Below are 26,587 nucleotides of genomic sequence, written 5' to 3'. Positions count from 1 at the left end.
TGTCTTAACATGAAAGGTCAAGAAGAACTCATACCAATTTCACAACAGATTATCTCTGAGAGGGGAAGGAGGCGGGGCTGCCATGTTTAGCTACATAGATGTCGTTGTTAGAGAACCCACTGGTCCCAGTGTAGATACCACAGAATTGTGTGTGTATCGAAACTTTCTAGCAGATGGAGGTAAAATGCCTTGAGGCAGGGGGGCACAGGTGCCTTTTACTATTTCACACTATGACATCATATGTGGTATCGGCAGCCCCAAACGGGTAGACCAGGATGGTGGGAAGGGGGAATTTGTCAAAGGGGCCTGCATTTGTACTGTTCTAGTATGGCATCACATGGCCCAGGTTCTAAGTAAGGTTATACCATTTACTGGCTAATGGGTCTTGAGCTAGGTACTTCCCTCTCAGCCTCAGTTTCCCCACTATCAAACGAGGCAGCACTATCTGCTAGGGCTGCTGAAAAAATAGACCCAGCCCTCCATCCTCAGCAGTCTCTAACCCCATCTGACCCTCACAGAGAGCCAGAAGGAGTCACCTGTGAGTCCACTGCCCTCCCTGTGCAGACAGGGAACCTGAGGTCCACAGAGGCAAAGCCTGCCTGGATGTCACGGGGGTTGTATAAGTGGATGGGAAGGAGCCTATGTGTGTTGGTGAGGGGATGACTGGTGGGCAGGTGAGGGACCTGGGTGGACGGTGACTTGGGGACCCCACCTTCCCGTAGCCTGGATGGCGTGCCCTTCCTCATGCATGACACCACCCTGCGGCGCACCACCAACGTGGAGGAGGAGTTTCCGGAGCTCGCCCGCAGGCCCGCCTCCATGCTGAACTGGACCATCCTGCAGAGGCTCAATGCCGGCCAGTGGTTCCTGAAGGTCTGGCTGTACCTGTCCCAGTCCTAGGCATGGAAAGCACAGGCGGGGACCCCATGGAGTGAGAGGGCCGGGAGTGGTCATCAGCTCAGATGACCCCTAGTCCCCTAGCATCAATGACTCACAGCCAGGTTGGTTAGTGGCCTGCTTCGGCTCCAGCCACTGAAGCCCAGATCTCATGGTTGTCACTGCTTCTTCTGGTTCTGTCTCCCACATCAGAAAAAGTTGGCGGTGATGATAGAGTTAACAGGTAAAACTATTAACTCTGTCAAACTCTAGAGGGAAATTGGTTCTCTGGTGTGAAACGCTACTAAAGGAGAAATGTGCTGGGGTCTGGGATAAGTTCCAAGCAGGTGATTCTTTCAGGAAAACAGGTGTGGCCCAGAGAAGTTAGGGTTGGGGTCTTCTAGAAGCCCCACAGGGCCACAGTTATCAATTTACCTGACCCACACACCAGCAGACACTGGCAGCTCAGGGGTCTCCGTGCTTAGTGGCCAAGAAGGCACACGGAGGCCCCAAAGGGCTGGCGAGGCAGCCATGTGTGTTCCTATCTCTGCCAGACGGATCCCTTCTGGACGGCCAGCTCTCTGTCACCCTCCGACCACAGGGAGGCCCAGAACCAGTCCATCTGCAGCTTAGCAGAGCTCCTGGAGCTGGCCAAGGGCAATGCCACGCTGCTGCTCAACCTGCGTGACCCACCACGGGAGCACCCCTACCGTGGCAGCTTCCTCAATGTCACGCTGGAGGCCTTGCTGCGCTCTGGGTTCCCCCAGCACCAGGTGAGGCCCTGCTCAGCAGCCCTGCTCTGCCCCCCTGGAAACCCAGGCCTGGCTGGAGCAGGACTCCAGCATAACTTCACTGTGCCCCCCTGTCCAGACCTCAGTTTCCACATTTGTAGAATGAGGATAGCATGCCCCTTGCCTTCCTGACAGGGTAGTCGCAGAGACAAGAGGGAAACAAGAAAGCCCTTTAAAATGTACAAAGGGCAGGAGCAGGTTCTCTGGGACACTGCTATTTCCACAAAGCACTGCCCGCATCCTTGTGCTGTAATACTTGGGGGTCAGAGGAATTCGAAACGAATGTATGGCAGCACACTAAACTGGTGGCATCCTATAGAGTGACTGACGCTTGGGTTATCAGTCTTGTCATGACAGGGGTCTACAGGGGAAGCTCCCTGAGTTGTTGCCAGAGCAATTGCACAGCCTTGGCTGGGACCAGGTTGACCCCTGTAGATAATGATTACACATAAGCTCCACTGTGTGCCAGGTCCCAGCTCTCTGAAACCTTCCAGGGGCTTCAGGCTTCTTTAACGGAAGAGAAAGCCGAGGCTGCCCCCTCTCCTGCCTGCAGGTCATGTGGCTGCCTAACAGGCAGAGGCCCTTCGTGCGGAAAGTGGCTCCTGGCTTCCAGCAGACATCAGGTTCCAAGGAGGCGGCCGCCAGCCTGCGGAGAGGCCACATCCAGAGGCTAAACCTGCGCTACACTCAGGTGTCCCGCCAGGAGCTCAGGTGCCTGCCCCAGCTCACCAGGGGGAGGCTGGATGCACAGAGTTCCTGGTTCAAAGAGTGGAGGTGGAGAGCATCAGGCAGATCCAGGTTTTGTCTGAGTTTGGTCCTCTGGGAGTGGAGATTCCTTTCTCCAGGGCCAGTTGTGGGTGTTCCTTTCTCCAGGGCCAGGAGGTTCGTGAAGGGGGACATGCTTTACAGGCCCGGAGGCCCCAGTCTGAGGGCTGACCAGTCTCTGTCCCCCTGCCCCACAGGGACTATGCGTCCTGGAACTTGAGTGTGAACCTCTACACGGTCAATGCACCGTGGCTCTTCTCTTTGCTGTGGTGTGCAGGAGTCCCATCTGTCACCTCCGACAACTCCCATACCCTGTCCCAGGTGCCTTCCCCTCTCTGGATCATGGTAAGTTGGGAAATTGTTGGGGGGGGGGTGTGGGGGGCACCTGGGGGTGTAGAGGGAGCCTGTGATACAGGGTGGGGGGTAGGCTCGATGCTCAGGGCTCTCTGGTGAGGTCTCAAGGGTGGGGGCAGCACGTGGTAGGGGGTATAGGCTTGAGGCAAGAGGAAGATCTTCATGGCCTCTGGAGTCTGCACTAAGGTGCTGGGGGGTGGGAAGAACCTGGGCCCAACCCACAGGGAGAAAAACATCATTTAAGGGCCCCAGAGGAGTAAATTAACTACTTGGGGGTTGGGTTTCGGGAGTTTGTTATATTTTGTTTTGAAGGAGAAGGCATTAGAAAAAGAGGGTAACAACAGGACAAAGATAGGGAACACTTAAAAGCTTCTCTGAGAATACACCAAATAAAACCAGTTTTCAACTGGTTGATTGGGTCCCTATAGACTGGCCTGGGCTCCAGTCCCAGCTCTGTCACTGGGGGAGCCCCCCACTCCCCACTATGCTCCCCCTGGCTCCCCACTGCCATTTCCGTGAGGACAGGAGAGCCAGTCTGAGGGTCTTGTTATGGCTGAGACAGTGTCAGGGTCAAGTAACCAGAGCTAGGTTATGGATGGTTGTGTCCATCCACCTACCAGAGGTCCTTGCAAACCTCCAGAGGCTCTGCTGGGAACCAGCAGTGCGCACACTCGGAGGTTCAGGTGACAGCAGCTGACCAGCAGCAAGAAGTGCTCCTTTGTCCAGGCCCCGTCCCTCCTCCACAGCTCACCTGACATCAAGGCCTGGCTACACTGGAGGCTTTGCCCTCCCTGGCCCCGGGAGCGGGCAGGCCTTCACTCAACACCCTACAGTGACACACGTAATCTCACACCTGCACAGATGCTACACACACCCCTGCATACGTACTAGTCACACCCCCACATTCAGCTATTTGTCTTTTGTTACTCAGCTTCTGCTTGGAGCCCCCCTTAAGCACACAAACCCACCAGGCTTATTCACAAATGCCACCTCTACCCTGAATACCACACAGATCTTTTTTTTTTTTTTTTTTTTTTGAGTGAGAAAGACGGGAGGGGTACAAGTGAGTGAGGGGCAGAGAGAGAAGTGGGGCTCACCGAAGCGGGGTTCGTGCTCACCTGATGTGGGACTCAAACTCACAAACTGTGAGATCATGACCTGAGCCGAAGTCAGATGCTTAATGACTGAGCCACCAGACACCCCACACAGATCTTTTTTATCCTACATACACACACACACACACACACACACACACACACACGCTTACAGTGTTCAGAGCCTACTCCTACAAAATATCATCTCAAGCCCCGAAGCCCCCTCTGGATCCTCCCAGCCCATCCCTGATAGTGACGTGGGGTCCCCCTGCCCATATGGACCCTCAGTCTGGGGCCCCGGTATGGACTGGCCAGGACTGAAAACTGGCCACTGGCCATCTGTCCACAGCCCCCGGACGAGTACTGTCTCATGTGGGTCACTGCAGACCTGGTCTCCTTCAGCCTCATCATTGGCATCTTCGTGCTCCAGAAGTGAGTAGGCTTGGACGCCCTTCCACAGCCTTCCCTGCCCCACAGCAGGCTAGCCCCCACCTCAGCCAGTCAAACCTCCCCAAGTCCTGGGCCAGGAGAAGCCCTGACCAGGCAGCGTGTTCAGGGTAGGAGGAGGACTGCTCAGTGGCCTGCAGCCCGTCCTCCTCAGCCAGAGCTGAGTGGCTTCGGGAACAGGTACCCGGCTAGGAGCCCATAGCCAACCAAGCTCTGACATGATTTGCTATGTGGACTTTGGCTTGTGTCCTGACCTGTTCCCCGGGGCCTGGGCTGTCACCGGCACTCAGGTGTGCTGTGCTGGAGACCTCCTGCCTGTCAGGGTAGCAGCTGAGCTGGTGGCTGCAGTGGGGAAGTGGGGTTGGTCTGGGGGAGGGTTTAGGGCCAGGCAGGGGCCCCAAACCAGCCACAGACAACAACTGGCCGTTCTATTCCTGACTGACGTTCTCTCTCTGTCACACACCGCTCTGATCCGGCGCATGTCCCTCCTCTCTCTCCCCACCCCCCTCTCTGCTGCACTCTGGCATCTCACAGCTATCACTTGATCAGGTAATTCTGGTGTGGTCTTCCTCTCCTGTCCCTCTTTCTCCCTCTTCCTTGCCATTCCCTTCTCCAGTTCCCTCTGAAAACCTGCCGTGCACTGAGCCGGTGCCTGGGTCAGGGTCCCTCGCGGGTCACCCTCCCAGACACCTCCCCTCGCCTGAAGCCTCCTGCTGTCCCCTGCCCTCCTTCTCTCCCCCACAATCCTCCCTTCTCTCCCCATCTTGCCATGTGTGTCCCTCTGCCCTTTGTTCCTCCTCGCTGTCTCTGTGGATGGGAACCCATGCTTCCCTGCAGGTTTGCTGACCTGGCCTCTCTTAGCACCAAAGCGGCTCCCTCGGGGGAGGGGCTGTGCCTGGCTGTCCCTCCCCTGCCACCAACTCTAGCACTCGCAGGGGCCTTCGCCACTACCCTACCAAGTTCTGTTCCCCCCTTCCCACTTTTGGCTTTGCCTCTGTTTATCTTTCTCTGTGTCTCTCACTTTGTGACTCCTGCCCCCCCCTTATACACACAGCCTCCCTGCTTTCCCCTGGGGGCACCCCACAGTGGTTGAGCTTCCTGTCCTAGATGTGCCTGGCTGCAGAGACCCTGGCCTGACACTTTCCTCCTGGGTTCTATGTTAATTTCCAACAGGAGTCCTAGGTCCTGGGGTCCAAGCCCTCACCTTAGCTAAGTGCCTTCGGCCCTCCTGCTTTATACAGCCTCACTAACCAGCTTCCAGAGGACCCTCCCTGGCTGAGGGGCTGAGGGGCTGAGTGCAGCAAAGGGACACGTACCTGGTCCTTCATTTGCAGCCAGCAGACATCCGCATGTGCTGGTGCTGTGCTGGGCCTGCAGCGGGGAGCCAGGCCTTCGCTCTCGGAGCCCCGGTGTGCTGGATGGGGGCCAGCCAAGGTGGCCTAGGTGCTGGGATGGACATGTCCAGCCAGGGTCATGTCACTGTCTTCCTGGGGGTCAGCAGAGGACTGATGGAAGAGGGGACCCTGAGGGAGAATATCATTCCCTGCGGGCCCCCTTCCTCCATTCACTCACTGAACCAATACTATGGGCACCTGCCACACAGCAGACATTGAGGTTGGTGCCAGGGACACAGTGGCAGATAAGAGACCTATCGCTGCCCTCAAGGACATGTAGGGCAGCCAGCCCAGCCAGAGCACAGGCTGCCTTCCCCTCTGCTTCCTGCTTCCCCCTTGTCTGTCTGTTCTTTTCATTCACCCATCTGCCTGTCCATCTGTCTGTCCATTTCTGCTGTGCTGACCCCATCTGGAAACAACTGATTTCTCATGGAGTCCGGGCTGCCCGCACCACCCCCGCAGGGCTCAGTGTCCGAGGGGTTGGGTTCTTGTTTCCAAGCTGACCCCTGCTTCTCTTGGTGGGAATGGGGGTAGGGGTTCAGTCAGTCTTTCTGTCTAGTTTGCAGGACAAGTCATAAGTTCAGAGACCAGAGATTTGGGGCTGGTTCAGAGGCACTGCAATAGCAAAAACTGCTGTGGGCTAGGTACAGGAGCCCAAGTTCCCCAGCTCTTCCTGGCCCCTGCATGCCCCGTACAGCCCCACCTCTTGCCCATTGGCTTAATTTTATCCCCCACCTCATCCCTGCCTCAGCTGTCAGAGGAATTAATGCTCTATCTAGCCTGTGCCTCACCGTGAGGAAACAGGTCACTCTTCTAGGGTTGTTGGAACAGAGCAGCCTCTGGCCCACCCGAGTCACTGACACCCTTGCCTCTGAACCTGTGAAGACAAGCTCCCCACTTGTCTTCACAGCTCCTCCCCTCACTCCCTCCCCTCTTTCACTTCCACTCTGGGGTTTCCCCACTGGCTTCACTCAGCCTGGTCCTGATGGTGGAGCTGGACGACACATCAGCCAGGACTCCCTGAGATTGGTGTGTACCCCACAGATGGCTCATCAGAGTCAGGTCTGCTAAGCTCCCCCACCCCAATTTACCCCAGAAGTCAGCGTGCAACTGCAAGCACCCGAAACAGAACTCACCAACCCCAAACAAACTATCTTCCTGGGCAAGGAGGGCTGACCTAGGGTTCCGGGGACAAGAGAGAGGCAGGAGAGCCCTGGCTGAGTCAGGGGACTCTGACTCAAGCCCTTCTCTGGGCCTCAGTTTCCCCATCTCTAGTCAGACAAGAGTCCTGCTGGCCTCTCAGGCCCAATCCGGACAGGTTCTGGAATTGGGCAGGATCCTCGCTCCAAGGAAGGGTGGGGAAGGACCTGTGCCCATGGGGCCGTCTCTGCAGGTGGCGCCTGGGTGGCATACGGAGCTACAACCCCGAGCAGATCATGCTGAGCGCTGCGGTGCGCCGGACCAGCCGGGATGTCAGCATCATGAAGGAGAAGCTCATCTTCTCAGGTGTGCAGCCCTGCAGGTTGAGATGGGCGGTGGGCTCAGTTACCTTCACCCCACGCATGTACTCGAGTATGTGTACACACATTCGCCCGCAGCACGTACAGCCAGGAACACAGCACGGACATACATGTACCCACCCAGCTTCATGAAGTACACATACAGAAACATGTACCCCTCCGCATGCTGTCATCCACTCCAAGCCCTGGGGCGGTCAGCCCCATGGGTGGTGGACAAAGGACAAAAGTGTGGGGGTGGGGGAGTCTGCTTTTAAAGCTTACCCTCCTTTGCCTGGTTTATACACCACAGATATTGATTTTTTTCCCTTCTGCTTGCTGCCAGCCCATCGATGGCATTCCCAGTCTGATGGAGGAGGCAGCTGTAAGAACAAATACATAGAAACTTGGGTGTCACTAGAGCTCCAACAGGTGTGCTGAGCCAGAGTGGGGTGCAGAGAAGAGTGGTCAGAGCTTTCTGGGACAGTGAGGGTCTTGGGGCCCACTTTGCAAGGAGGTGACCTAGTGGGAATGGGAAAGATGAGTAGGAGGGGTCTGGGTTTGAAGTGAGGGCTGACCAAGCAGAGGGAAGGAAGGGTATTCAGGCAGGAACAGCATATGTTCAGAGGTAGTGAGGGGGCATGGCTTACTGGGGTACCAAGAATTATCATTCCATATGGTGTGTGGGGGGGGGCTCAGGTTCACTTACCCTGAGGTGGCACTGAGGGGGGCACTTGGGCCTCGAGAGTGTGGTCAGGAGCTTGGGCTTCAGTTTGAAAGCAGAGTATGGTCACAGGCAGATCTGTCCCTGTTACAGGAGGGCTGTAACAAAGCCCCCCAAACTGGTGGTGTAAACAATAGAAATTTATGGTCTCAGTTCTGGAGGCCAGAAGTCCAAAATCAAGGTGTTGGCAAGGTTGATTCACTCTGAGGACTGTGGGCGAAGGATCTGGCCCAGGCCTCTCTCCTTGACTTGTAGGTGGTCATATTTGTGTTTACGTGGTTCTCCCAGTATGCATCTCTGTGTACAAATTTCAACTCTTCCTAAGGACAGCAGGCATATTGGACTAGGGCCCACCTTGATGACTTCATCTTAACTAACATCTGCAACAACCTTATTTTCAAATGAAGTCACATCATGAAGTACTGGGGGCTAGAACTTTCAACATACAAACTGGGGGGGCAGAGCACAATTCCACCTCTAACAAGCATGGAGGGTGAACTAGAGAGGGGGAAGGTGGAGATGAGGAAGCCAGAAATTCAGGTGAGAGATTAGGCATGGGAACACGGAGGAGAGGAGAGATTTGAGGGATATTTAGGAGCCAGATGGACTGGGGTTCAAATCCCAGCTCTGTCCCCAACTAGAGTGTGAACCAGAGCATATTGGCACCAGACCCTTCCTGTATAAAATAGACTGGCACCTCCTGCCCCTCACAGGGTGCTTGTGGGGTTAGCACCATGCATGACCCAGCAGTGAGCTTGGTAAACACGGCCTGAATGAACGATACCCCAGTGGGGGTGACTGGTTTGGGAGCTAGTTCCTAGGATTGTGTGAATATCCATTCATTCATTCTCCCCTTTATTTATTCATTCCTTCAACAGATAATTGCCAGGCACTGTTTTAGGTGCTTAGGATTTAGATTCTTGCCTATGGGACACTTACATTCCTCCTCCCTTGGCTCAAAAGACCGCCCTCTCCTGGGAGCCTTCTCTGAGCACCAAGGCTGGGTTGGAGGGCCTCTCCTGGTGGTTCTCAGCCCTCTAGCCACACTGGGGAGCTCCTGTAAGGGCCAAAGGCACCCGGGGTCCCCAGGCTCCTACAGCCTGGCCCAGGGAAATCAGAAGGGGCGGGTGGAGTGAATGGAAAGCCTCTAGGCCTCTAGGCCTGGAAGGTTCTGCCCACGCAGGCCCCCACCTCTCCTTCAGTGCCAAAGGCCATTCATTGAGCACCTTCGGATACAGACTCTGAGGGAGCCAGCCACAGTCCTCAGGCCACCCTGCCCACTCCAGGTTGAGAGGTCCTTTCCAGAGACCCTCAACCTCACCAAGGCACTCAGGGTGGGCTCAGCTCCACTCAGCAGATACTTCCTGAGCCTCTGCTCTATGTTCGGTGCTGTGCCAGGCAGTAGGGACACAGATGCACCCAGACCTCACCCCTGTGCTTGAAGTACTCCAGTTGGTGGGGCCCACAGATAGTGACAGTACAGGATGCGATGGGGCAGGGGGAAGCAGGGGCTAAGGTGGACATGAGGAGGTCCCATCCCAGCGTGGGGGGATCAGGGGAGGCTTTTAGGGAACCATAATAACAGAGATGAGAAAAATTGAGCCATATTTTAAGAAATAAAGTACCGATGGGGAAGTCACTCCCAGGAGAGGGACCAGTGTGTGCAAAGGCCCTGAGTAAACACATGAGCACCAAGCCCAGGAGGGTGCAGGTGGTTTTCTGTGGCTGGGAGGTGGAGTTCCAGGGGAGAGCTGAATGGGGTGTGGCCAGAGTGTTTGCAGAGTCCAAGGAGGGCCTTGAATACCAACCTCAATAGCACACCTGAACCCAGTGATTTCATCAGCCTCCAAGTGCCTGAACAGGAGCTGTGTGTTGCGAGTTACCCTTCCCCCTCATCTGCCAGCCATCCTCACTGAACTCTCTTCTCCCTACTCACGTTCTGCCTCCCTCTGGCCCAGCAGAGATCAGCGATGGCATGGAGGTTTCCGATGAGCTCTCTGTATGTTCAGACAACAGCTATGACACGTATGCCAACAGTGCTCCCACCCCTAAGGACAACCGAGGGAGTGGCAGCCGCACCAAGACTCTCACAGACCGGAGTGGGCGTTAGCCGAAGACCTGTTTGTCCCAGCCTGTACCTGTACGTGGAGACCAGGGGACCCAAGAGAGCGGGCAGAAGCATGTCTGGACCTGGAGTGCTCTGGGAGCTGGCTCCACGGCCTCCTCGTTGGCTCCGGCCCCCGTCAGCCATGGCCCCCCTTGAAGGGGACTCCCCTCTCTCCTGAGGCCCAGCCAGGTCAGAACTCCAGCCTCGCAGAGGCCCCTGCTGGCCTGGGGCCCCTTCTGGGAAGTCTGGGGCCCAGGGCCTGGTCCTCCCCCGGAGGCCTTCCCTTGCATCCTGATCTGGAAGCTCTGATGGCTCGCTGCTGGGCCGTGTGGCAGCTGAGGATGTGGGTGTCCACGTGTGTCCATCCTCCTGTCTATGCTGAGGTAGCCGACTTCTCCGGTGTCTCCTGCCTTGAGGGCCTGGGCTGGGCCTCTGCCCCCAGCAGCTGTTCTTCACATCAGTCTCAAAGCACAAGGAGGTTCAGCCCAAGAAGAAAGCCTGCTGTGGTGGAGACACTCCTCCCTGACCAGCCTCCTACCACCACTGGCCCTGCCTCAGGAGAGGGACTGAGCCATGTCCCCAGGAACAGCTGGAGATGGCCAGGAGAATAGGCCTAAGGCTGCTTTATCCCTCGCCCTCGTGTCCAACAGACTTCTAGGGCAGAGTGGCACAGAGGCCCAAGAGATCTGCAGACTGATACAACCTCAGGTTTCCACATCAGTGGCCACAGGGCATTGGCCACCTAGGAAGAGTGTCCTAGGCATGGCCAAGGAGGCCTACAGCAGAGCAAGCCTGACGGCCTTGGCCAATATGATTAAAGCTGCCATCCTGACACATGCTGTCTCTGAATGGTCTGTGGGAGGATGGGGAGAGAACTTGCTGGGTTTGGGATTCAGTTTTGGCCAAAGGAGGAAGCATTTTCAGAAATGAGTAGAAGAGTGGCAGGGTACTTGGGCCCCTACCCAGTATCACCATGACACCAGGGGTTCCTTAATAACCCTGGGGTTGGGGACCAGCATCCCCATACTGTGGTGGGGAGATGATCTTGGAGAGAGAAAGTGACCATCCAAAGCCACATAGCTTAGAATGGGCAGAGGCAGAATCCTGCCCAAGCTCTGGCCCCAGAGCCTATGCGTGCGTGCCTTCCATAACCAGCCAGGAATGGCAAGGCAGATGGGGAGACCTCCTGGGTCCAGTGCAGGGCTGGGTGGTGGAACTAGCAGGTCCCCTCACAGCCATATGGAGGTGCTTCTAGGAGCCAAGGGATGTACCTCTTCTGGACAGAATTATTGGGGTCTAAGCAATTCTGGTACCTTCTTGGAAGAAAGGAAAAGAAACCCCTCCCAAATTCTGAAATCCAGACTGTGCCCCCCACATTAACCTCTAGGGCCACCCTCTGGGAACTGTGAGGGGATTCATACTCCTTCCCTCCTACTGAACATATACCAAGTGCATCCCTTGAAGGGACAGAGGTCAGCTCCCACCTTTCCCTGGGCACAAAGTATAAGAGAAATCCTGAACAGCCAGGTCAGGGATGGGCTGCACTGCTCTACACAAAATGCCCCAGTAACCTCTCCAGCCTCTGGCAGGCCCACCCAGGAAAGTGGATTTGACCTTTCATTCCAGCCCTTTCCTGTCCAGCCAGTGCCCCTGGCCAGGATGTCCCAGGTTCATGGCCACACTTGGGCAACTTGAGACCTCCCAAAGTCTTCAGGAGCAGGTAGAGGGGGCTGGAAATTCAGAGTGGGACAGCTAGTCAGCATCCCTCACCGGGGCCCTACAATGTACCCACCTCCCCAGTGCACAGGCAGTCCAGCTGCCTCCCCTCATCCCCCAAAGCAGAGGGAGCATGGAGACCATTCCCTAGGTGGGCAGAGGGCCAGTCCTGTCTCCACCCTCAGCTGAACCTGCATCCTGTGGTCAATGCTGGCTCCTGTCCCTTGACTGAAGAATTACTGAGAACCCAACCTTCCTGATGTCATCCCCACATCCTCCCCTGGTCTGTGGAGGACAGACTGACTGCCCTGTTCACAGGGAAACCGGAGACAGGGTCCCTCCCCGTCCCACTCCTTCCCTTGGACCTCAGGGACACAGCCTCCCCCGGGTGAGCCTGCTCCAGGGCCATCCTTCCCAAGTACAGATAAAAAGTGACCAAGGGGTGCCTGAGTGGCTCAATCAGTTAAGTGTCCGACTCTTGGTTTCAGCTCAGGTCACCATCTAAGAGATGTGGGATCGAGCCCCATGTCAAGCCCCACGTCAAGCCCCATGTCAAGAATCTGCTTGAGATTCTTTCTCCTCTCTCTCTCTCTCTCTCTCTGCCCCTACCCCCTGCTCATGTTCTCTCTCTCAAAATAAATAAATAAAATTTAAAAAAGAATCTCCCATAACCTATGACACATCGCAACACATACTCCTTTCTTGGGGGGAAAGGAGATAGACCATTCCCTGGCATGGGGTTCTGGGAATAGACTCTGCCCCCAGGACGCCTACTTGGCCAGCATCATGGTGACTCCTGCCATCCCAGCTCCTTCCACAAACTCAGCCCCAGGCCTCACTGACTCCAATGGCACGTGGCTTTCACTTACAGACCCCCTCTTGAGTGTCACAGCAACCCAGTAAGAGTGGCAGAGCAGGAACTGTGAGCATCCCTACTGCCAAGATGAAGAGCTGGGCCAAGGGATGAGCAGGAGTCTGCCCCAGGCTGCATGGCAAGTCACAGCAGTTCCAGGACCAGACCCCAAGTGCCCTGGGCCTATCCAGGTTCTTGTCAAAGCAACCTCCTCCCAGTTGCTGACCTCTTCCATGAAGGCAAATCTCCTCACCCGCCTCTCAAACACTAGGCCCTGTGGTCCTTTGTGGAGGCAGCAAATGATCTGGGAGCAGCCTATGGGGTTGCCTCCTCGGGGTCCACGAGGCCAGACCAGCCCAAACCTGCCTCCTCTTGTCCATGCCAACCAGGCCTGCTCAGTACCACCACGCCCCACCTCACTGGGTCCCCTCTGAGGTGGGTACATTGCTGAAAACTACCTCAACTCATACCGTGCCACACATATAGGACACACACGATCCACAAGGCACAGCTTCCTGTCCTTTACAGACAGACCCATGTCAAACACAGAAACAACCACTTAGAGATGGACACTAAGAGGGACACACCAGGCAGACAACCAGACACATGCAGTCCCTATAAGACAAAGTCTGCTGTCAAATAGGAACACAGATAAAGCAGAGCCACACAGAAGCAGGAGGAAAACGGGAGACCTCTAAGCTATGCAATCACATTCTTAGTCACACCTACAGCTATACAATCACACCCACCCTGGTGCTACACAGTCACCAGGTCCCCATGCACTCCCACACTCACAGGGACCCTGGAACACCTGTACACTCACAACCACCCGATTACACCCCAACTTCCTAGGGCAATCTCCCCTACACCTTCACATCCATGCATTTATTCAGGGGTACAACCAGTGCCAGGTCACCCCCAATCCAGGTACAACATTCCCTGAGATGTATGCACAGTCAATACCACGCTTACTCCCGCCTCCTTCCTTCCCCCCGTCCCTCCCAGTGCTGGTCCAGGAATGGAACAAAAGCCCAGCGTCCCCTCCTCCCCCTCTCCTCTCCCCTCCCCCCTGGCGTCCAGCCCCTTTGTCCTCCTGTAGCTGAGCCGGAGCGGGAGTCCAGGCAGAGCCGCAAGGACATTGGAGCCGGGACTGCCAGGGGTGCGGCAGCAGGACAGAGAGGAGTGGTCAGTGCCAGCGCAGCAGCGACAGAGCACCTGGGTGAGGGCATGGCCAGGTAAGTTCCAGGTACATCCGGGACTTAGACCCTCACACGGCAAGGCTGTGTGGTGTCTACAAGTCTGAATGTGTATTTGTGTGAGTGGCTGTGGATGTGAACAAGAAACAGGGTAGCATGTCAACTTCTAGAGGCTGGATTCCCCAGTTTGCATCAGGACCCTCGGCTGGAGGTGCCTAGATTCTTAGCTGGGATGGGAGAATGCCCAGCAGGGTCCTCCCTGGGAATCCCTACCTTCCATGTTGCAACCGGGTGTCCTCCGGCCCCCAGACTGGGAATCTCCAGGGTGGAAACTGAGTCTGATGTCCCAGCATGACCACAGTGCCCAGTGCACTAGACGGCAGTTAGAACGAATGAAAAAGTGAAAAAGTATTTGTGCACTTCCAGGAGAAGACTCCCTCTCTGCCCCGCCAAGCAGCCCCTGTGCTGCAGGGACAAGCCCCTCTTTACCCTGAGGAGGCCTGCCCTCTTGGATCTCAGCCCAGGAGGTGGCTGCTTTCTTAGCAAACAGCCTGCAGAGAATGGAATGGGGGCCGCGTGCTCTGCTGACCTCTCTCACCTCCCTCTGCTGATCCTGGGCTGCTCCTCAGAACATCCCCTAACCCTGGCAAGTGTGGCTGAGCAGCTAGGCATGCAGAGTCGGGAGCCAGGTGGATTCGGGGCCCAGCCCCTCTACTTGGGCATAGTTAGCTTCCTGGGACGCTGCCCACCGGGGAGCACATTTCTGTCATCCTGAGACAGGACGATCCAGCGCCAAGAATGACCGGAGCATGAGCAATGAAAGCCAGACTAACACTGGGCAAGATCTGACCTCCAGGGCAATGCAACCTCATGCAGTGAGCTCCCAGTCCCTGGAGGTGTGCAAGCGGAGACTGTATGTTCATAACGGCCAAATCGCAGCCAGCCCAGTACCGCCCTTCAGTCTCTAGAGTGCTTTCGCGAACACCTTTCTTTTCATCCTCACAGCAACCACTGAAAGGCGGATTCCCTGTGTGCTTTTGCTTCCTTATGACAGACTCAAAGAAGGGCAGGGGCATCTAAAGAAACGTTCAGGGCTGTGAGGATCAAATGAAATTATGTACATAAAAGCAACTAACACACCTGGTGCGCTTCCTTCCTCTCGTGTAAAAACATGTAAAGAAATGTTAGCTGAGTTTGTACTATGTACCTAGCACTTTTCAAATTCCACTTGATAGTCCCAAAGTCACAACAATCCTTCTTCAGAGGAAGAAACTGAAGGGGAGTGACTTGTGCAGCTCACACAGAGACTCAGTGACAGAGGCAGGGTTAGAACCCAGATCAGTCCTTAGAGCTAGCTCCATTTCCCCACCGTGCTTCTTGAAAACGCAGAGAGACCTCACTAGAGAGAGGGCCAACTACCCTCTCAGCGGGGCTCTAGCCTCCTGCACTCTTTCTCTCTGGGCCTTAGCAAAAGTTCTTCTCTAAATGGTGACAAGCTCCCTGCATTGCCTTCCCTTCCCCTGGCTAAGTCCACCTATGCTTCTCAGTCTGCACACCCCTCCTCAGGAACACCTTCCCTGACTCCCCTCCAACTGGGTTTAGTTGGCTATCGGCTCCCACACTCCCCCGTGGGACCCCCACCAAGCTGTGAGATCCAGGAGGGCAGGGTCTATGACTATCTTGCTCACTGCCTGTCACAGAAAAGGCTCTAAATACATGCTAGCTTAATACATTCGCTCAATCTTAAATAGGTATTAACTGAGCACCTACCACGGGCCAGATCCTGTACTGATGGGGGAAACGTGGATATTAAATAGAAAAATCAAGGCTTGGGGACACTTGGGTGGCTCAGTTGGTTGAGCATCTGACTCTTGATTTCGGCTCAGGTCATGGTCCCAGGGTCATGGGATGGAGCCCCAAGTCAGGCTCTGTGCTGAGCATGGAGCCTGCTAAGATTCTGTCCCTCTCCCCCTCTCTCTCTCTCTCTCTCTCTCTCTCTCCCTCTCTCTCTCTCCCCCTCTGCCCCATTCATGTGTGTTCTCTCTCTAAAAGAAAGAAAAAAAGAAAAATCAGGGTTTAGTCAGTGTGGAGCACCCACAGGAAATCAGGAGACAGGATGGGGTGACAAGTGGGAGCAGAGTTATACCTCCCTACACCACACTGGGTCTCTGTGGGGCAGTCTGAATCCCTTCTACAGCTCCTGTCAGGGGACCCCCCCCCCCCCAACACACACAGATATTTTGTGCAGGTTCCAGTAACCTCCCAGCCGTCCTGTTCCAGACCTTGGAGAGTTAAAGACTCCCTGCTGTTGGCAGCCACGTGGCACTGCTTCACCCCTTGTGAGAGGCCCTAAACACCATGTGTTTGTAAACCGTTCCCTTATTAGACTCTCCTCCAATTATCCCATTTGAGAGCTTACCATCTGTCTCCTGCTGTTATTAAGAAAAAGTTTAGTGGTGCCTGGGTGGCTCAGTCGGTTGAGCGTCTGACTTCTGCCCAGGTCATGCTCCCACAGTTTATGAGTTCAAGCCCCACATCGGGCTCACCGCTGTCAGCACAGAGCCCGCTTTAGATCCTCTGTTCCCCTCTCTCTCTGCTCCTCCCCTGCTCGCTTGCTCTCAAAAATAAACATTAAAAAAAGAAAGAAAAAGCTTAACGAGTTTGAAGAAGAGAAAGAGTAAAATGGCTTAAGTGGGTAAGCGAGGGAGAGGTAATACAGCCGAGGCAGGGCCTAGCCCTTCAGGTAGGCAAGGACTAGATCACTATAGCCCTTAGGGCTCTGGGTGGAGGAATGGAATGACGAGCAGCTGGATAAATGAAAGCACACGCGTTACATTCATGCACACCTGTGTGAGCAAACCGGACAAGGAACCAAGGATGAACGGACGAGGGGCCTCCGGCCCTCTCGCCAGGCCCAACCCGGTGGATTTCTGACGCCGTTTGTGCTCTTTACCTGGCAGGATGCTGGAGGGCCCGGTGCCGGAGGAGTCGGAGCACAGGTCCCAAGGGCCGTGCGCTGGGTCTTGCCACGCGCAGCGCCTTCTGCAGACCCTCAATGCGTACCGACTGAGCGGCACCTTCACCGACGTGGTGCTGCGCGCCGGTGGCCGAGACTTCCCGTGCCACCGCGCGGCACTCAGCGCGGGCAGCGCCTACTTCCGCAGCCTGTTCGCCGCGGGGCAGCCGGAGCGCGGCCTGGCCGTAGTGCCCGTGGCGCCCGTGGCCTCGGAAGCGCCGGGTGCGGGGCCGGGCGTGGCGGCGGCGGCTCTGGCCGTGGTGCTTGACTACGTCTACGGGGCGGGCGTGCGGCTGCGCGCTGAGGACGAGGCGGCCGCCGTGCTGGCCCTCGCCGAGCGGTTGGGCGTGGCGGGCCTGCGCGAGGCCTGCGCCAGCTTCCTCGAGGGTCGCCTGCGCGCCGCCAACAGCCTGGCGCTGCGTCGCGTGGCCGCCGCCTTCTCGCTCGCCTCGCTGGCCGAGCGCTGCGGCCGCGTGCTGCGCCAGGCCTTCGTCGAGGTGGCGCGCCACGCCGACTTCCTGGAGCTGGCGCCCGACGAGGTGGCGGCCCTGCTGGCCGACCCGGCGCTGGGAGTGGCACGCGAGGAGGCCGTGTTCGAGGCGGCCATGCGCTGGGTGCGCCACGACGCGCCGGCCCGCCGCGGGCAGCTGAGGCGCCTGCTGGAGCACGTGCGGCTGCCCCTGCTGGCGCCCGCCTACTTCCTGGAGAAGGTGGAGGCCGACGAGCTGCTGCAGGCCAACCGCGAGTGCCGCCCGCTGCTGCTCGAGGCCCGCGCCTGCTTCATCCTCGGCCCCGAAGCTGGTGCGCTGCGGGCCCGGCCGCGGAGGTACGGCCCCCATTCCCTTGCCTTCCACCCTTGCGCATCCCCGGTTCTTCACTCATCCCTGTGGCATCCTTTAATCCAATCACTTAATCGTGCCTCCGGAATGAGATGCGGTCATGCATTCGGCACACATTTCATGGACTTGGTACTGGGAATGCTGCCCTTGAGTTCAGGATCCAGTGAGGGAGGGGTGGGGATCTCACACCCTACACATATCCTTTGCCTTGCCCATCCATCCATCCATAATTCTGAGTGCTTCCCTGCGTGCAGGTCTTGTACTGGGTGCCTGGGACTTGGGAATAATTGGAAATAGCATTTACCTCGGAGAGCTCAGTCTAGTAAAGGCTATAAATAGGCAGGTCCTGGAAAAAAATGAGAGGCTTAGGGCCAAACCAGGAGACTTTGCATGGAGTAGTCCAAGATTGTCTGTCACCCTCCCAAGGATAGAAGACAGGACGCCTCTGTCTTCCCACACTGTGTCTCCCAACACTAAGCTCAGGGCCTGGTACAAAGAAGATGCTCAATATTTGTCAAAGGAATTAGGTATGAAGCTGGTGGCTTGGCTTGGGAATTCTGGTATGGTCAAAAGCCTGAGGGGTTGGTTAGTGGAAGGGGAGAATGCTTTGCTGAAAGGGTGATGGAATTAGTAATTAGGGAATGGGTTTTGGAGATGATTACAGTAGGAGGGAGGCAGCAGAATTAGGCAGTCTTCATTAGGGATGAAGGGCAGAAAAGGGTGAAGAGAATGAGTTAGTGGCACCCAACCTGGGCTTGCATTCCAGCTCTCTCACTTACTGGCTCCATGACTTCTGGCAAGCCAAAGTCTGTGAGCCTCAGTTTCCTCCTCTGCCAAAGGAGTAGTAATCCCTGCCTAATAAACTATCATAAGGATTAAACAAGGTGACTTTTCTAGGCAAGGGCTCTGTAAAGATTCTTTCTCTGTAATTCAGAGGTCAGTAGATTGGGGTTAAGGATTAGTGTGACACTCTTCCCATCAAGAGCTGGAAAGGAGGTGGAGGTGTCAGAGTCCAGCACGGGACTGGAGGACAAAAAGGCATGAAGGGCAGCAAGTCAGTACAGTCTGGTCATCAGGAGGGTGAGGAGGGCCAAAAGTTGTGTGCGGGTTAACAGGCATTGGGCTTATCACCATGCCAGATTCATGGACCTAGCTGAAGTGATCGTGGTCATCGGCGGTTGCGACCGCAAGGGGCTCCTGAAGCTGCCCTTCACTGATGCCTACCATCCAGAGAGCCGGCGCTGGACCCCACTGCCCAGCCTCCCAGGATACATGCGCTCAGAGTTCGCCGCCTGTGCTCTGCGCAATGACATCTATGTTTCTGGTGAGGGCAGGTCTGCAGCGGGAGCCCCACAGGATTGGCTCTTTGCCTCTCTCGTGCAGGTCCCTTGTTTTAATCTTCAGTTGTGAAATGGGGGTGGGATATTCTTGATGACCTGTGGTTATTGGCTGAAGTGGCATGTAGTCCTGCAGAGCCCATCACTAGTGTGATTCCGACCTTTATTCACCAAAGTCCACTTCAGTTTGTAGTACTATTAATCACTTCTATTTAGCAGACCACATGCAGGATATTATGCTGGGCAGCTTACATTACTCACTCAATTTCCCCTCCAGCCCCATTTCACAGGGAGGTTAAGAATTTTCCCATTATCTCAAAAATGGCAAAGCTAGGAAGAACACAGATTGTTTTGATACCAATAGATTGTGCCCTCCCTGAGATTCAGGCCCCAGAGACTTAAATAAAATAGTCCCTGCCTCCACAGGGGTGCCCTGGAGAGGCACTGAAGGCAGAGACACTTCACTTTACCACCAGACTTTTCAGCTGGATCTTCAAAATCTGGAGGGAACAGCATAGGACAGGAATGTGCAGAAAGGAACCCCAGGTACTCCGGTCTCCAAAGTGCAGATTGAGTGCATCTGGGAGAAGAAGGGAGGTATTGTGGATGAGGCAGGAAAGGGAGTCGAGTCATGTCAAGGAAACTTTGATTCCAGGTCTAGGCAGACAGCACTGTGGTAGGGAGCTATGGGTGTCTAGGAAGGATAAGGAGAAGAATGAACCAGAAAGGCCTCAGGGACAATCCAGGCCACACTTTATTAGTGGATAACTTCTCTACGGCTCCTGATGGCCTGTGAGCAACCACATGTTGCTGGGCCTCTGCTGGGAATACACAGAAGCAAGAGCTATAAAACAGAGTTGGGGCTTGAGTCATGGGCTCAGGCTAAGGGATGCAGTCAGGGTTGTCCCTGGGAAGGGTGCTTCTGACAGGTGAGTCCCTGGTCAGTAACCCCAGGAGGAACGGGGAAGGAGAGTCCACGGCCTGCATTCCAGGGCCTGGCCTCATAGGCCATACCAGTGCCCAGCTTCAGGGACTAGAAGTTCTGGATCTGGTCACTGATCTGGAGTGAAAGGCCATATGTGGTCCTCAGCGGTGCATTCTTGGTTTCTAAGCCGCATCTGGGTTTCCTATCTGTAAACTGGGTACAGTAACCCTAACACCTCATGGAGGGATAACAGACATGAAATTGTGAAGGTAAAGGCAGAAATGAGGCAGGGTTCCTAGGTTACTCTCTACCTTTACCCATTCCAGAGCAGGTGGCTCTGCTTTCCCTTTGCCCCCGTCACCTTCCTGATGCTTGTCTTGGGCACGCTTTGCACTCATATCTAGTTGAGTTCTAAGTGCCCCCCACTTTGCTTCCCTGAGCACAGAGCCTGGCATACCACCATAAGGCACCCAGTGAAGATCAGCTTCTTCTCCCTGAGTCTTTCAGGCCTCTCTCCTCAAAACTCCTGCCCCTTGTCCTAACTCACACCTTCCCACCATTCAATCAAAGCACACTGTCCAGGTGACAGGCCTAGAGCCTCACACCAGCACAGTGGGGGGAGTCTTTCCTGCTTAACACTTTGCATCTGGGGGCCCTTATTTCTGGGTCTTGAGGGGTGCTGGGGTTAGCAAGAGGGCCTGGGGTCAACAGCTGCTTCTCTTTCCCTAGGAGGCCACATCAACAGCCATGACGTGTGGATGTTTAGCTCCCCTCTGCACACCTGGATCAAGGTGGCCTCGCTGCTCAAGGGCAGGTGGAGGCATAAGATGGCAGTCATGCAGGGGCAGGTAGGCACACCCAGCAGCTGCTGCCCTGTGAACCAAGGTACAGATCAATGGACTTACTGGGGGAAGGCCCTCTAAGACACTGTCTTTGAAAGAAGGGATCTTAGGCACCAAAAAGCAAAGCTACTTGCCTGAAGTTAAAAATAATGCTAGTGCTAATACCAATCACCATAATAGTACAGTCTAGTGGTCAGGGGTCAAAGGTGTGGGCTCTGGGCCAAACAGACTAGTTTGAATTTTGACTCTGCCACGTAAAAAAAAAAAAAAAAATTGCTCATTATCTCTATAAGCTACATCCCAAACTCAGAAAATAGAAGTGCTTCCTAGGACCACTGAAGTGACCTGATAAACTCTCAAAAAATTACTAGCTATTATTATTAAGCATCAGCCTGGTGCCAGATATTTTACAGACAGATTTAATACCCACCCCAGAGACCGATATCATTATTCCCAGTTAACAGAGGAAACATGTTCAGGGAGGTTTGGTAAGTGGATGGAGGCCACCCAGGCACTGGCAGTGCCGAGATGCACATGATCTAGGTCTGGAGAAAGTTTCTCTGCACAGAGTGGAGCCCGTGGGGCTGGCACACACATGGCTCTGACTCCCGCTGGAAGTCGCCGCCACACCTCATCCTTGCCTGTCCTCACCTGCAGCTGTTCGCGGTGGGCGGCTTTGATGGCCTTCGGCGCCTGCGCAGCGTAGAACGCTATGACCCCTTCTCCAACACCTGGGCGGCGGCAACACCTCTCCCAGAGGCTGTGAGCTCAGCTGCAGTGGTGGCCTGCGCCGGCAGGATCTACGTGATCGGGGGCGCCGGGCAGGACGGTGTCAGCACCAACAAGGTGGGCACAGACAGGGCATTAGAGGTCTGCTGTGTGCCAGGCGCAGAACTGGCACCTTCATGTCCTCGTCCATTTTCTCACTCTCAACAACCCTGAGGAGTGACCTGCTGGTTGCAGGCAAGGAAGTGAGTTCAGAGAGATAGATGACCCCAAGGTCACATGGTGGGTCTGACGTGAATATTTTACCTGGTGCCATAGGGGTTTCAAATACATTTTAAAAATTAAGTGAGGGCAAGGATGGGATTACTTAAAATGTTTTTCCTCCATTTAAACAACCACCACCACGCAGTACTGAAAATTTAGAAAACAGAGAAACAGAAAAATATCACCCATGACCCCACCACCGAAGGATAACTACTATTAATATTTTGGTACATTGCCTTCCAAGCTTCTTCTGAATCTTTTGTGTTTTAGTTTTGTGTTTACCCTTAGTAAAATTTTGCATTCTTTTTATTCTCATCTAAATGTAAGCAACTTTCCACATGCTTACAAACTCTTCACAGCCATCATTTCAATAGTTCTCTGGGTGGGTGAACCATAGTCTATCAACCAAATTTTCAGTTGTTGAACATTTAAGCTGTGAATAAAAATTATTCCTCCTCTCCTGATGGCCTCACAAGCCTGTGGTCCTGGGACCTGAATCTTTCAAAAACTAGGATCCCTCACCCCTCCTTATTCTGACCCCATTCCCCCCCCCCCACACACACACACACCTTCCTGGGGCTGGCTTGGGGAACTGCCCTTTAATACCCTTTTGTGCAGCACTGATGTATTATAGGCCATTCCAGGGGTCTCCAAGGAAACAATTGAGGAAACGGAGTAAGGGTGAACACAGAGGTAGGATAAGCCCTCAGAAATTGTGGAAGGTGTTGTCAACACTGGTGGGGCTGGGAAGCCTGTGGGTAGCTGTAGGAATGGGGACTACAAGACAGCCCAGCTGGAATCTTGTCATGAGCTCAGAGCACCAAGAGCAGGGAAGAGGGTTGACAACGTATGCAACAAGAAATGCATCTCTGTTTGGGGGCCTGCTCTCTGAGATCTTCTCTAGCACTAATGAAGATGGTACTTCCATCTTCTGGGACACAGACCTTTCCCAGACCTTGAAGGATGAGGAGGCTTTGGACAAAGGGAGGAGTCCAGACTCAGCACACTTGAGGGCAGGGACAGGGGGTCTCCTCTATTCTTGCAGATGCTAGCTCAGGCCTGGTGGACACAGGTAAATGTGTCGAATGAGTCCCCCCAGCCAGAGAGATGGGAGGATGTGGGTAGGAGGGCAGTTGGGGGGTGAAGCTTCACCACAGCCCCTCCTCCTGCCCCTCAGGTGCAGTGCTTTGACCCTGAGGAGGACCGGTGGAGCCTGCGATCACCGGCGCCCTTCTCACAGTGCTGTCTCGAGGCTGTCTCCCTTGAGGGCACCATCTATGTGGTTGGAGGCCTCATGAGCAAAATCTTCACTTATGACCCTGGCACAGATGTCTGGGGGGAGGCAGCTGTCCTCCCCAGCCCTGTGGTAAGTAGATGCTCCTGGGCACAGCCTTGGTACTGGTGGCAATCAGGAGAACAAGGTGCCATGTCTAAGGATGTGAATCTCAGAGTTTGGGAGTCTTATCTCTGACTTCATGCTAGGCAGTTATATATAATTCCTTAGCTTTGTCCTCGTTATGATAATCAGCCACGTGTTCCACAGATGAGGAGACCAGCCTTAGAGAGGTTGAGGCCTCATCCAAGGCCACCAGTTAGGCCATATGAAGGCAGAGCATGGAACCTTAGTCCCAAGTGCTTTAGCCTTGAATGGGGGTCTTGGTCTAAATGACTCTGCAGTCTCTTCTGTTCTGAAGGCCACCAGCTGGTAGCCTATTGTGGGGAGATCAGGGTGAAGGGACTTGGTAAGTTCCCCTGCCCTAGTAATATTAGAGGAGGGAGGTCCAGGCCCTAGATGTTCTGGCCCCTGCATTCCTTGTCTCCCCCATCTCCTGTCCCCTTCCCTGAAACTCCAAAGATACTACATAGGGGTGTGGTTGGATTGCTGGTCCCTGCCAGTTCTGACCTTCAGTGCTTCTAAAAGCCTGAGATTTCTGGCCTGAGTCTGAGATCCTAGAGCGGTCGTGGTGGTTGTGATTGTTATCACTGTTACTGAAGTTCTTACTATCTTCCTGGAACTATGTAAAATGTTTTAATTGCTTAACCCCATTAACTGTTAAGGCAACCCTTAGTAAGGGTCAAGCCAGAGCTTGAACTCCGATTCATCCAGTCCCTGCCTTCCTGCCATCTAGACTGCCTGCTCATATTCTGTGGATCGGGGTTTTACTGTCTGGCCTGGCCAGCTAGGGACAGAGGGAGCTCCAGGCTGGATCCCATAGCTGATTATCTTTCTGTTTGTCCACCCAGGAGAGCTGTGGCGTGACTGCGTGTGATGGGAAGGTCCACATCCTTGGTGGGCGGGATGATCTTGGGGAGAGCACCGACAAGGTCTTCACCTTTGATCCCAGCAGTGGGCAGGTGGAGGCCCAGCCATCCCTACAGCGCTGTACCAGCTCCCATGGTTGCATCACCATCATTCAGAGCCTGAGCAGGTGACACAGACTTGAACAGCCTGAGCCAGGAAACAGAGAAAGGAAGGAGAACTTGGGTTCACCACTGCTCCCCTCATGGCTCCTCCATGTAAATAGCCCCTTAACTTATTGCCGCCCTCCCTTCTCATAGAAATAAAACCTTCAAAGGTTGGGTCTGTGTTCCAGCTCAAGCCTCCTTTGCCTGGAGAAGTAATGCCCAACATCTACTCCCTGATTTGACTCTTTACAAAGCACCTTCATATATCCACCTTCATGATGGCAGTATGGACATATTAAAAAAATTATGAAACATTTCATGCATAAAAAGAATATATTTTTATACAATTTAAGAATTATAATAAAGTAAATATCTGTGTTTCCACCATCTAGCTTAAGAAACAGATCTTTACAAATGCCTTTGTAGGCACCTCCATTCCTAAACCCATTCCTTCCCACATCTATCCCAAAGGTAATCACTGTCTTTACATTTGAGATTACTGGCATTTTTGAAACTTTTAATAAGCTAGTTATTAATATTTGTATTTTACAGAGAAGGAACTGCCTTAAAAGATGAGAATCACCCAAGATCATATACTTAGTAAGTGGCAGAGTCCATGACTCAAGATTTCGTGAAGCTTCAGGAATCCATGAAGCAGTTCTGGTCAGGATGGTTCTCTCTTTCTAAACTACCTTCTCCAATTCAAACACTTAGCAATGACAGATAAATGCCAGACAACTAAAAAGACAGAGGCTTAATTGTTGGTGGGAATGCAAACTGGTGCAGCTATTCTGGAAAACATTGTGGAAGGTCTTCAAAAAATTAAAAATAGAATTACCCTAAGACCCAGCAGTAGCACTGCTAGGAATTTATCCAAAGGATACAGGAATGCTGATTCGTAGGGGCACATGTACCCCAATGTTTAATAGCGCTATCAACAATAGCCAAATTACAGAAAAAGCCCAAATGTCCACCAACTGATGAATGGATAAAGAAGATATATATATATGCAGTGGAATACTACCATTTGCAACAATGTGGATGGAACTGGACGGTATTATGCTAAGTGAAATCAGTCAGAGAAAGACAGACACCATGATTTCACTCACATGTGGAATTTGAGAAACTTAACAGATGATTATTGGGGAAGGGAAGGAAAAATAAGATAAAAAAGAGAGGGAGGCAAACCATAAGAGACTCTTAAATACAGAGAACAAACAGGGTTGATGGGGGTGGGGGGTTGGGAAAATGGGTGATGGGCACTGAGGAGGGTACTTGTTGGGATGAGCACTGGGTGTTGTATGTAAGTGATGAATCATGGGAATCTACTCCTGAAGCCAAGATTACACTGTATGTTAGCTAACTTGACAATAAATAAACAAATAAATGTAAAATAAAGACAGAGGCTTAGGCTTATAAGTAAGTAAACATGTCCGAGGATCAGAAACAGAATTATAAAACCATGAGTAAGGGAGAAGCTTCAGCTTTAGGGTTCAGACTCTGGGATAAAGCTCTAAAAAGGATAACAAATAAGGCTCACTGTTAGATGCTAGGGCCAAGGTGGGGTGCCCCAACTCACAAACGGAGCAGAAACAGAACAAAAACCATCATGGGACCCTCAGCAGCTCTGAGGCCAAGCTCACAGCAAACCGCAGGCTCAGGGTGGCAGTCACCAGGGCCCCAGCCTGAGAACCCAGCCAGCCCAGCTCCACACCTGGACTTCCGAGTTCCCCAATGTCAACAGAGGGCACAAGCTCCTCGTACCATCATAAGCACCTGGGTGGCCTGGGGCTCTATGGGCAGCAAAATAAAACTGCTGGAGGGGGAAGGATGAGCTCAGAGCACAGACAGGGGACAAAAGATGTCACATATTCTGTGAGGCAGAGACCCAGTGGTTCTGGTCCTATGCCTGTTGTTTCTGAGGCCCAGAGGAGCTGGCCAGGCCCCATCTGGGGCTCCCTCTCTCATGCACTTAGATTGCCTTTTGAAGAGCTATCATCTGCTCTTTGCATCCCTTCCGGCACAGGGCCAACCCCATTCCCCTCCCCATCTTCCAAAGCCCCAGGGCCCTATCTGTGGGGTCTCTCCAGCTGGGACTGGCCCATCACAAAGCCCTGGGTTCCAACTGAGCTGCTACCCTCTGATTATCCCAGATTAGGAAGCCTGTGACCATCTGGACCCAGCTGATAATGGCAGAGGGGAGGGGAGGAGAGTGGAGACCCAGCCTCTCAGAGCCTGCTGGTCCCTACCCCACAGATAATACCCAGAACAAAGCAAAAAAGGTGCTGTACTGCTTGCCCACTCAGGCAAAAGTCTGAGGGGAAAAGGTAAGATCTTGACATGGGCACCTCACCTGGGCTGGGCAGTTCCTGTCCCAAGCAGACTGCCCCATTTCCCCAACAATGACCCTTCATGCCCC

The 26,587-nt window shown here is 54.1% G+C and overlaps 2 protein-coding genes across 9 annotated transcripts in view; both read left to right on the top strand.

Moving 5' to 3' along the window:
* GDPD5 (glycerophosphodiester phosphodiesterase domain containing 5) overlaps positions 1-10,880 on the top strand; it is an 87,540-nt gene extending 76,660 nt beyond the window's left edge. For 5 of the 8 annotated variants that reach the window (XM_060605589.3, XM_081790332.1, XM_081790333.1 and 2 more), the window contains 8 exons: positions 723-873; positions 1,431-1,649; positions 2,221-2,378; positions 2,630-2,777; positions 4,230-4,312; positions 4,862-4,876; positions 7,115-7,227; positions 9,900-10,880. In XM_060605589.3, coding sequence (XP_060461572.1) covers positions 723-873; positions 1,431-1,649; positions 2,221-2,378; positions 2,630-2,777; positions 4,230-4,312; positions 4,862-4,876; positions 7,115-7,227; positions 9,900-10,051 — 1,039 coding nt within the window. In that variant the 3' untranslated portion in view covers positions 10,052-10,880. The remainder of the gene's footprint in view (positions 1-722; positions 874-1,430; positions 1,650-2,220; positions 2,379-2,629; positions 2,778-4,229; positions 4,313-4,861; positions 4,877-7,114; positions 7,228-9,899) is intronic. The other 3 variants (XM_060605592.3, XM_060605593.3, XM_060605594.3) reach the window with 3 other exon arrangements.
* Positions 1-24,671, top strand: part of KLHL35 (kelch like family member 35) — a 140,502-nt gene extending 115,831 nt beyond the window's left edge. Inside the window, exons 2-7 of the mRNA XM_060605596.3 lie at positions 16,314-17,655; positions 18,808-18,992; positions 20,660-20,778; positions 21,430-21,618; positions 22,940-23,128; positions 24,007-24,671. Coding sequence (XP_060461579.1) covers positions 16,775-17,655; positions 18,808-18,992; positions 20,660-20,778; positions 21,430-21,618; positions 22,940-23,128; positions 24,007-24,195 — 1,752 coding nt within the window. The 5' untranslated portion in view covers positions 16,314-16,774 and the 3' untranslated portion in view covers positions 24,196-24,671. The remainder of the gene's footprint in view (positions 1-16,313; positions 17,656-18,807; positions 18,993-20,659; positions 20,779-21,429; positions 21,619-22,939; positions 23,129-24,006) is intronic.
* The last annotated feature ends 1,916 nt before the right edge of the window (positions 24,672-26,587 follow it).

Source organism: Panthera onca, chromosome D1, assembly GCF_046562875.1.
Source record: "Panthera onca isolate mPanOnc1 chromosome D1, mPanOnc1 haplotype 2, whole genome shotgun sequence".
Taxonomy (NCBI): domain Eukaryota; kingdom Metazoa; phylum Chordata; class Mammalia; order Carnivora; family Felidae; genus Panthera; species Panthera onca.
Note: the sequence above shows the minus strand (reverse complement) of the source record. Positions and strands in the feature narration are given on the sequence as shown.